Source organism: Amblyomma maculatum, chromosome 2 (genome assembly GCF_055883805.1).
Source record: "Amblyomma maculatum isolate TAMU_Amacu chromosome 2, ASM5588380v1, whole genome shotgun sequence".
Classification (NCBI taxonomy): Eukaryota; Metazoa; Arthropoda; class Arachnida; order Ixodida; family Ixodidae; genus Amblyomma; species Amblyomma maculatum.
In genome coordinates this window covers 150,865,850-150,876,846 of record NC_139345.1, presented here as the reverse complement: position 1 = coordinate 150,876,846, position 10,997 = coordinate 150,865,850, and the positions used below count along the sequence as shown (strand labels likewise).

Genomic DNA, 10,997 nt, shown 5'->3' with positions numbered 1-10,997 from the left:
GCTAAACTACTTTTGTGTAGCCTGCGACTAATGGTTTACATTAAAATGTAGTATCAACGTGTAGTGCTATCCGTAGCGAATGCATGCACCTGCTTTCCGTCTATGCTGTATAATTACTCAGGAACTGAGATGAGTGTAATTTCATGTATATGAAGTACTGCATGGCCCGCGCATACTGCTTGCGGCGCGCAGGAGTTGCGTAGCGGAGCCAAAAGAAAGCTATAGACCACAAATAAGGAAGTAAAGATGACCCTTCCCACGTAACGCGGGATTGCTTCCCACCTCGCCTCTCACATTTACGCCAGTGCTTGCCCGCATGCCTATGCGAGATTTTTTGTGCGCACCAGATACCTATACAAACTGTCTCGAGTGATGCTAAGGATGCGTTTTGCATGGTACCGGGAGCCGCAGTAGTGTTCGTGGCGGTGTACTTGCTCCTGTTGTTCAGTGTGGGTGTGCCCATGCTCTTCCTGGAGATCTTCCTGGGGCAGTTCACAAGCTACTCTGTACCCAGAGCCTTCGAAGGATTCCCTATGGCGAAAGGTGCGTGCCGATCTTGCAGTTTTGAAAGCCACGCGAATCGCTCGAGGCCTGTACGCCAGACTAGAACAGGTCGCACGTATTATTTTGCAAGACTTATTACATTCAAAACTCCGCTTTCCGGTCTCCTGCTTCCACACCCACCGGTTCTGCTTCATGTTGACAGTATTCTGTAATCCAGAAGTGCTATTCCCCGTATTCTTGGATATCATCTGGGCGCATGGCTATTAAACATCCTTCGCGCAACCGCTCACAAACAATCACTGCCAGTGGGTCCCTAACGCAGGCCGAGGAGGAGATTAGATTCGCTGGTCACTGTGAAATCTTGGGTTTGTTTGTTTTTTTTAGTACTGCCCGCTTTGCCATAATGCAGCACAACCAGTAAAGAACACTAGTCAAAAAGGATAGTGAACTAGCACCCGACATTTCACTGCGAAATCTATAGGTATTCCCTAAAGCGTAAGTGATCCCTTCTATTCGCTCTGCAACTTTCAAGGTCATTCATTTGCACGTTTGACCCTGAGCCGCCCAAGCAGAGGCGCGGTCAGTGACATCACTCCATGTGATCTGCTGCTCAGAGGCACAACTGCGGCGCTCGCTCGGAGGCTCAGCCACGTGACAAGCAAAGGGTTCAGCAACTGCTTCGCCGGTGCTTGGCTGCTCAGCCTCGCCATGGTTGAGGTGCTTGCCGGTTATCTGAAGCTATCCGTGCGTAAGCTATCATTTATGTGGCTACACAACATGCTGATGCCTGCGTCGAAGCCCTGACGCACTCGAACCGGCAAAACCTTTTCATGGCTAGGCTGTGCAGCCAAACGCTGGCGAAGCAGTTTCTCCGCAATTTGCCTTATCCTGTTGATTCGCTCGCTAAGCTGGCAGTCACGCGCTGCACTTCGGACGCCACCGTCTTCATCCATTCTGAACTAATCGCATGGAGGGCCTATGAAACGCCTGAAGCAAACGTTAAACATTTCTAAGCATGGCAAGACGCTGTGCTTCATGTGTCCTCTACGTTGTCATTTCTGACAAATAGCAGGCTACCTTCATCCCAATAAAAGTCTAATGCTCGCGGTAAATACATAGTTAAGCGGGGTAAGACGTTGCACTTCGAGTGACGTCGTCTTGATCTCCTCTGACACAGTTCTAAACAGTTTAAATTGGCGCCTTCTCAACGCTTAAGTGCAGCCTCTGTTGAATACTGCATGTAATAATAGAGAGACATGGCAAAGAAATATAAACGAGTCGTAAAAACACTTGCGCTTGTATATTCGTGTTAGCAAAACTTATTCGCCATCGAAATTTCTTTTTTGTTTGGGGGGCACTCTCACATGAGCCCACCTTCGCTATATTCTTCCAATTTCGCCGATGTCTGCGTGTTGGGTCCTGGCAGCTGCTAGCTCGAACGCACCGGCTGAGGTTGAAATTAGCTAAAACGATGAATATTCCTTTAAAATTGATTTGAACCTTAGACGTCGCGAAAAAAAAAAACTGATCATCGCTTGCCGTCGCCTCCGTCAACTTCCCTTGGCTTCTCAAAGAGAGTTAAAAGCACCAAAATTGTAGATTGCGCCATCAGAGTGGCCGCCACTAGACGATCTCCCAGATTTAGGTCTGAAGCGTGCCTGAATTTAAACATCAGTTTTTAACCAAAACCACAATTCAAAACTCAAGTTCTTTGGTGTCTTATTCGGTTTTGGCCTAACGATACTATATTGGTCGTCATTATTTCACGAGCACTTGCACCGTGTTGCCATTTACATAACATGAAAGGGGCAATTTTTTATTCGTACGCTCCGACCAAGACACGCAGCAATGAAAAAGTCATTGGACAGCTCAGAGCTAAGCGATGGTTTAAGAAATGGGTATAAGCAAAGGCTGGCAACTAAAAGGTAGAATTGGTTGCTTAGCGTCACATATTCCTATGCATAAGTTGTCTATTTACCACTATCATGGTGAGTAGACAGGCACCCTAAATAGCTCAAATAGCTATGGATGCGATACTGTATATAACGCTGCTACGCGCCTCCGTTTAGTGGCGTTTTCATATCTTCAGCAGGAGTGAAAGAAAGAGAAAACTAAAACGGCCATAGCTAGCTTTGTGTAGCCAGAGTTTTTCCCCTTGGTTTTTCTCAGTAATGCAAGCTACTTCTGAGGTTTTTGTGCATATAATTGCTCACTGAATTTCGCAAAGCAACGTCCACAGAGCAGCTTTGTGCCTTGAAATGCCAGTTTCATGATTCCAGGATGCACCCTGACGGCCAATAAAACTATTGCAACATTGAAAAAGACTAAAAGCAGCGATTATGGGAAATTTTCTTTTAATGCTACTTAACGCACGAGCTTGAGTGGCACCATGACGGAGAAAATGTCTGGGGTCGCCAGCAATGGTAGCATCGGCAACGGCTTAAGTGATTTGGATGGCGACGGCGCCTATCGTTTGAAGCCTCTCAGCCTGGAAAACGTACGACCATGCATTTGAAAGATAGTAGTTTCCATATTACACGACTGTTTGGTCGGAGGATAAAAGTGCCGCTGCGCAGTTAATGATTCAAGAGCGAGCAGTAATGTCTGATATTAAATTTCATCGACTGCAGTATAATCATGGAGCATGTATGAAAATAACGCTCCCAAGTATATACCGCACAGATGTCACTGATCGCCTGAAAGTTTGTGAATGCATCAATACATTCTACTCTGAAAGAATTTATGGCGGAAGAATTGAATGGTCTTTCTGGCAGGTCGCGGTGAAGGAACGTTTTTGAAACGAGGGCATTTTTTCGCTCATGAGTACCTTGGACAGAAAAACTGTGGACACGAATTTTTGACAGCGCATGTCCGTATGAACTGCCACTAAGAACAGGCATTGCCACCACTGGGTCTAACACCCCCCCCCCCCCCCCCTCAGAAAGAACAGATAAGCTTTCTTGGCTGAGGGTTGGAACTAGAGTATTGCTGCAGTAAAACACGCTTGCTCGTCTAAAACTGCAATGCCCTCTCGCGCTGTGCAGTCACCATCGTCGTAAGTTCCATCTACGCCGCTCCTTCATTTTACCTAGGTAAATAGGCCATGCGCATAAGCCATCTTGCCGAATGCGGACGAGGTTCGCTAGCCTCTTATCTGGCAAATCCACAAAGCGGCGAGACAGAATTCTCATTGCTCTCCCATTACTACCCCTAAGCAGACTTAAAGAGCACCCCTGTAATTTGTGCATCCAATCTTTTCTTATCGATACAAATTCAATATATTGCTCTTTTCTTATCGATACAAATTCAATATATTGCTCATAGAAAATTACAGGCACGAAATGAAGTGCACCGGGCACAAATCATCGTAGACGTAGTAGTTCACTTTCATTTCTAAACAAATATTAGTCCTTATGATGACATTGAGACCTAAAGAGCTGACGGGATCAATAGGGCTGTGTTGAGGCAGTTACCGGTAGCTTACGCGCTGGCGAAGCATGCAGTGTAGCGAAGCAAAAGCTTTGTATGAGAGGCTTCACCCCGTTACTCCAATGGCAGTGTGCTGACTTCCGAGAAACACCGATATGTCTTATTTCTTAGGACAAAAACAAAACATTATATCAAAGGTAAAGTCAAGGTCAATAATCAGTTAAGTTCAGGCCCACAGTCAGTCAAAGGGTACCACAAAAAAGCTTGCAGGCCTCAGTTTGAATTACCCTCACTGGGACCCGCCGGGGTGGCACAGTGTTTACGGCGCTCGACTACTCTTCCCAAGGATGCGGGATCGAATCCCGGCCTCGGTGGCCACTTTTCGATGGAGGCGAAAAGCAAAAGCGCCCGTGTGCTGTGCAATGTCAGTGCACGTTAAAGAACCCCAGGTGGCCGAAAGTTCCGGAGTCCTCCATTACGGCGTCTCTCATAGCTTGAGTTGCTTTGGAACGTTAAACCCAACAAACCAACCAACCAACCTTTTTGTGACGTCACAAAACATCGCGAAAGTGTGACAACGTCACGAAACATATTTGTGAAGTCATTCTAACTCGATCATAGAATCTGATATCGTTACATCAACGCGTCGACCAGATAGTGCCCGGCCTTATCACCTGCACACTATCCCCTGCCAGTTGCATGATTCTCACATTTTAAGGCTGCGAACTTCTGATGCGAGCCTCTGGTGGCCCTTGTAACAGAATTATTACCTTGAGTACGACAAAATAGATCCCACTTGCGTCTTTCGAATTCCACTCAATTTTAGGAGATGCCATCGTAACTGCCTACACCGAATCCGCTTCAGTGTGTCATACGCAAACTACTTCTTGCATAAAATAGGAATAGACAGCAGCCCTCTGTGCTCTACATGTTATCTGTCTGAAGATGAACATTCTGTATCCTCCTGCTAAATGTTTGCTGTCCATCGCAGGGCACTGCGTAATACTTTAGGCTTAGTTAAAGACACAACCTTTCGCCTTGAACATGTCCTCGGTCCTTGGTGCGATGGGTCTTCGGCTGCACGAGCTACAAAGGCCTTGTTAACGTTTTTTGAGAGACACAGGATTGGTCGAGACCATTTAAAACTCATCTGTGTGTGATTATGTCTGTGTGAAAGTGTGCAACACCGATTGTTTTCTGTTTTTCCTCTCCACCTCTTTTTCACCTCCATCAGAAGAAGCATGCTAGGCTCACCACCAGACAGACATTTTCAGTTACCATTAATATATATATATATATATATATATATATATATATATATATATATAGGGAGGGGGTTGAAGCTCAAATGGGTCCGGTAGGGCATAGACTTAAAGTAGTTGACACACGGTAGAAAAAACAACACTTTATTCCGACGTTTCGGCCGGGGTCCGGCCTTTGTCAAGGAATTCCTTGACAAAGGCCGGACCCCGGCCGAAACGTCGGAATAAAGTGTTGTTTTTTCTACCGTGTGTCAACTACTTTAAGTCTATATATATATGTATATATATAGCGAGAGTCTCTAAAGGAGAGAACAGTCTCAGAGTGCAAGGCAAAGGTTTTTTTTTTTCGTTATTATTATTCATACTGTTGACATTTACGGGAATGTTGTCGTGTTTTGATTATTGGAATAAAGAGCATTAAATGCAAAGCGGAAGGGAAAACAACGCGCCGATGGTGGGAGTCGAACCCACGACCTCCGAATGTCGCGTTCAGTGCTCTTTCAACTAAGCTACATCGACGGCTGTCCTCACCTCCGCTTGCTTGGGTGTTCACTAACCGGTTTAAACATGTGAGCGTGCACCACCGCCATCCTCATCCCTAGCGGCGGATGTGAAACATCCTCTTATACTGCTAGCGTCACGTAGCACGTGATCATTAGGCAGGGCGGCAGCTGGGCTACAGCCCTCATACGCTACCGTTGCGACCTCCAGGCTGCCAGAACCGAGAGCCTCGCAAGCTATTAAGCAGACAATTGAAAGGAATAGCAGTTTACAATATATAGTGAAGTATTTGAAGTGGTAGGAGTAAATCTCTACTTAGGAGAGGTGGTAAATACAGATCCGGATTATGAAAGGGAAATAACTAAGATTAGGTGGAGCGGATTAGGCAGATTGTTACTAGCTTCTATCTCTTAAAAGGAAAGTATATAAGAATCATACCTTACCTGTACTCACCTATGGGCCTGAATCGTGCAGGCTAACAAAAAGAACGCAGAGAGCTATGGAACGCGAAATGTTAGGTGTAACGTTAAGTGCTAGTAATTGTGCACAGTCGATTAGAGTTCATGTCAACGACATTCAAAGGAAATCAGAAGAAGAAATTGGCATGAACAGGGCATGCTGTACGAAGAGACAAAAATCGATGGTCAAAAAGGTAACAAATTGTTTATCAAAGGAAGAAAAGGATAGCAGGGGCGGCTGAAAGTCAGGAGGGTGGATTAGGTGAAGTTCGCAGGTGTCGCAAGGGTGTGGCTAGCACATATGACCGGGTTAAATAGAGGATAATGGGAGAGGTCTTCCCCTGCAAAGCGCATAGTCCGGCTGATGACGATAATGATGATATTGTTCAGTTTATTTGCAGTTTCAGTGATCCTTCAATCCTTGTTAAAGTTCGTGTAAGTTCTAAAGAAACATTTCACATTATTGCGAGAGAAGGTCGCGTAGAGCTCAGGATCTCTTTGAGATATATTTCAGACTGGTGAACAATTGAACCAGCCTAATAGACCATGAATTGAATTATTGCACATTTTTAATTCAATCCTTGGTTGTGCTGGGAAGTAGGCAAAGAAGTTTGGGAAACAGTGGATGCAGAATACGAAGTTACCAAAATAGTACAGGAACTTTGAAATGCGCATGCTCATCTAACAAAGAGCCTTCGCTGCCCCTTGCAAAAATCACGATTGTGTGCGCTGACATCGCACAGCACACGGAAACGAAGTGGCGTCCGTGTGCTGTGCGATGTCAGCGCACGTTAAAGATCCCCAGGTGGTCGAAATCACTCCGTAGCCCTCCACTACGGCTCCTCCTTCTCTCTATCCACTTTCACTCCCACCTTCCTCCCGTCCCTCCCGTCCGTTCAGTTGTCCACAGAGCAAGTGTGACAGATACTGCGCCTTTCCCTTCCTGTGAACCAATCAATCAATCAATCAAGAAGAAATTGCGGCCAGTCAGCTCCAATGAACAGCCCACTCACATCAACTGGAGCAGCCGCAGCAGTGCAGCTGAAGATGAAGTAAACTTGTAAAGGGATGCTTCCGACATACAATCTCTTCTTCGAAGGTAGGCGGGATATTCCGGAGAATCAACTTATAGAGAATCGGAAGACTGAAGTAACAAAAAAATGCTTTCTCATATGTGTATAATATTACTTATATTGTTAAAGAAAAACCAATATAATAAACATGTAAAAGTATCTTTTCGATGCCAATACTTAATTTAGCAGTTTTTAGCGGGTGTTGAGGCTTCTTGTTTCGGGTCTGCTAACTTTGATAGACAGAGCAACCGCAGTCACTACGAAGGCGGGCTTATGAAGTGAGATTATAGACTCGCGGAACATACCATGCGGAACGTTTTCGCGTTCTGCCTCAGTAAGCATCAGCCCTGCCGAAAACCTACAATGTCTAGCCTGAGAGCTTCGTGTCATGAGAGTTTCTTATCTTAAGGGGGTGTTCTCGGAGCTCAGAGCACGTCAAATGGTAGTAGAAACTCGGCGAAGTAACAGGCGACGGTCAGATAATTTCAAGCTTTCCAAAGAAAGTAGGGACACTGACTTTTATTTGCTGTCCCCGGCTGAGTATGATACTTGGCTTAGAATTGTCTTCTGCAGCATCGTGTACTTACAGGGACGTTTATTGTCCCTGCCACTGACAGAAGTGCGGGGAGCTATGCCCACAGCGTTAGTGAAGGGGAAGAATGCTGGCAGATCAGCGGTCTTATTGTGATCCAAAAGTCTAAATCTAATCTTTTTACCTGTATTATGGGATACCTACTCACTATATCAATTCCTTTTTCTTATCGTCACATTCGAAAGTACATGAAATCCCCTATCCTTGTGCAGGACTAGGCTGGGCGATGCTCTGCGGGAGTCTCATGCTCACAGTCACCCAGATACCCATAGTGTCGCACTGCGTCATCTACGTGGCAGCCTCGATCCTGCCTGAACAACCCTGGACCACCTGCGACCAACACGGCGTAGTGGCGCACGGCTGCTATATAAACAAGCCCGGCACAGTGAGCAACACGGATTCGCCATCCGCTGCACAGACACTGTCTCGCTAAGAAACTCACATTTGAAATGCAATTCCAGACAGATCAATGAACGACACTGTAGGGGACGCATAGGTGTGAGTCCGAGTGGCAACTTCGCTGCTGTTTGAACCCGTTCGAGATAGCTTGTTTTGCGCACTGACCATTTCACTGTACGCTTTTTTCGGTGTGTTTAGAAGTGCGGACAGCAGTCTTTAAAAAGAAGCCCATCATTACAATCATTACATTTACTGTACGGGTTTTAACAAGATAAGTTGCTCTTCATGTACAACTCACCGCTGCGAGAGGCAGCCACGTCGCATGGCAGGGCGTGCCGTCTGCACGACAGGGCCGGCCTGGTTCACCCATGGATTCTTATGTCATTTTGTGCTCACGTATCAAAAATACGATCGTCGCAATGAAAGTAAAGTGATCCTCCCGCTTATGCTTGTTGCTGCTTACTTCAAGAATGCATTATCCTAAGTACTTCAATGCAGCCCTGCGCTAATCCCTAACTCCAAAGCACAAGCATTGCAGCAGCGGCGTCGTTTTGTTAAATTGTGGCTATGCTTGTTAAGGTTACGTTTTCACAGCACAGGCGGAAATCTAATTTCTGTTGGTCATGTAGTCATTTTTCTTGGTTGCCTGAAGTGCACAGCGAAGCATCAAAATAGGGTGTCGATATTCTGGCATCAGACTCCGCAATGATTACGGTTGTTCGAGAAAATTACACGGGCAAATGGGCTGCCGTCTCAATAAAATCTGTATGCCGAAATTGGCTTCATGAAGTTGCTTGAGCAGAAAAACAAAGGGTACTTAAATTGTTTCATAACAGGCTTTCTCCCCTAAAGAAAGCACGACATCAAGTACCTGCTAATGAGCAGGAATTTCGGAATTTGATACTTGAGCTTCCGACAAATGTACATTTATGCTTCTGTTAACACTCTTGAACCTTGTTTCAAGGAGAGCTGGATCTCTGCAGGCGACATATCTGCGGATTCTTTTCTGCAGTCTATAACACGCATCTTATCCAGTTCTCTAAATGCAGCAGAGTAATACGCTTACATTAAAAGAATAATAACTCAATGGCATCCACCCGAGCGCAGCCATAAGGATACAAAAGAATTCTACAGATAGCTAGCTTTCCCCTAACTACCTTATCCTCGGTCCAGGTTGAATTTTATAACTGTGAAGTTTGTGATAAAGCTGATAAAGATTACAAATCTACTCCTATTTGAATAAATAATAGACCAGTAATGTGCTTTTCTTTTCGCGTGCTACAGTATCCATGCTCTAAGATCAACGACACTTTGGCCCGGCGGTATATGTCCTCCAACTACAGTGAGGGCGTCGCGATCGTCGTGAGCGGTAGCGAGAGCTCGGAGCCAGTGTCTGTGCCGATCCGGGAATACGAGGCTCTGCGCAACACATGCATCAACGGCACCTCTTCGGCAGCAAGGACCTTCTACGAGTACGGCGCTAAAAATCTCACTACTCGCTGAATTCAGTAGTTCTTGCAGAGAACTCTCCAAAGTGGAATGCTATTTATTCTAAACACAAGTTAAATATCATTTCTGTCTACCGTACCTGCGCTGCACATTTAGTGCAGACGGCCGCGTATTAAACAAGTATTGAAGTCAAAACGCGAGAACAGAGAAGCCATCTGTGAGTGATAGTCAGCCGCGCAGGAAAGACTGCGAAGTGAAGCACCATTGAAAATATACATACAAGTAAGTGAGAGTGAAATTCATTGAATACGACTTAAACTGGGCTTTACGTCAGAAACAACCACTAACTTTTGAGGCATGCTGAAGTAAACTATATAGCTTACCATACTGTGTCACCGTTCAGGCGTTAGAACACGGGCATTGTTGTATTTACCCTCTATTGAAAAAAATCCATACCCAATTGCTTGTGCTTAAAATATACATGGTTAACAGATGCCGTTTCACGTATCTGTACAGGTCTCTATGAACTCGCGTATAAAAACTCATATTCATGCTGCTGAAGAGGTGAATAATTGAGGTGGTGATAATTTGAGCAGTGGGGATAAGAACGCTGCTCCGTGCACGACGTGCACGAAAGTAAAGCACAAAATTATTTCGCACTTGCTTATCAATATAAAACCCTTGCAGCATGCCCCACTCCCCATCGTTGTGCATATTTCCTGAAACCGAAACGCTCGTATTTTCACAACCATTCTTAGCTGCGCAACATGCCATTCGTTGCATAGAGAGAGAATAAGACCGAACTTTGCAATCGACGCAAGAGTCTAACCGATTCTTGGACACCTGAGGGTTGACGAGAGCAAATGGTCCGCCCTTAACGATTCAGTTTCACAGGCTCTAATTCTGGATTTCTCAAACGCCTAGAGATGCACGCCTCAACTGGTTTTCTGCAGTTAATTGCTCGCGCATTACGCACGTTTGGATTGGGTCGCAGGACGCGACGACGCCTAATTAAGGTCATCGTGTGGATCTCCTCGTAATGCAGTAATTTCATGTTATTTAGAAGGGAAACTATTTACCAGACATGTATATATGGGCTCATTGCCCTGCAAGGGACCTTTATATTGACGCACTTCTTTTCTGCAAAATGAGAGCGGATATATTCGGTTTATGGGGTTTAATGTCCCAAAGCGGCTGAGCCTATGACAGACATTGAAGTGGAGGTCTTCGGAATCTTCGTCCACCTGGTACTCTTTAACATGCACTGATATTGCACAGCAGACGGACCTTGCTTCCGCCTGCATCGAAAAGCGGCCGCTGCGGTCGGGAT

At 45.5% G+C, this 10,997-nt stretch overlaps 1 protein-coding gene across 1 annotated transcript; it reads left to right on the top strand.

Annotated features, from left to right (window-relative positions):
• Positions 1-461: 461 nt before the first annotated feature.
• On the top strand, positions 462-9,721 carry LOC146200174 (uncharacterized). Its single transcript, XM_084592283.1, has 3 exons — positions 462-543; positions 8,032-8,204; positions 9,503-9,721. Exons 1-3 carry the CDS (start codon positions 462-464, stop codon positions 9,719-9,721), a joined length of 474 nt encoding a protein of 157 aa, XP_084448409.1.
• The last annotated feature ends 1,276 nt before the right edge of the window (positions 9,722-10,997 follow it).

What these genes read in the sequence shown, in the direction of transcription:
- LOC146200174 (XM_084592283.1), top strand. Translation starts at nt 462, where the DNA reads ATGCTCTTCCTGGAGATCTTCCTGGGGCAGTTCACAAGCTACTCTGTA. An exon ending in AGGATTCCCTATGGCGAAAG is followed by an intron (nt 544 to 8,031) that starts GTGCGTGCCGAT and finishes ATCCTTGTGCAG; the next exon opens with GACTAGGCTGGGCGATGCTC. An exon ending in ATATAAACAAGCCCGGCACA is followed by an intron (nt 8,205 to 9,502) that starts GTGAGCAACACG and finishes CGCGTGCTACAG; the next exon opens with TATCCATGCTCTAAGATCAA.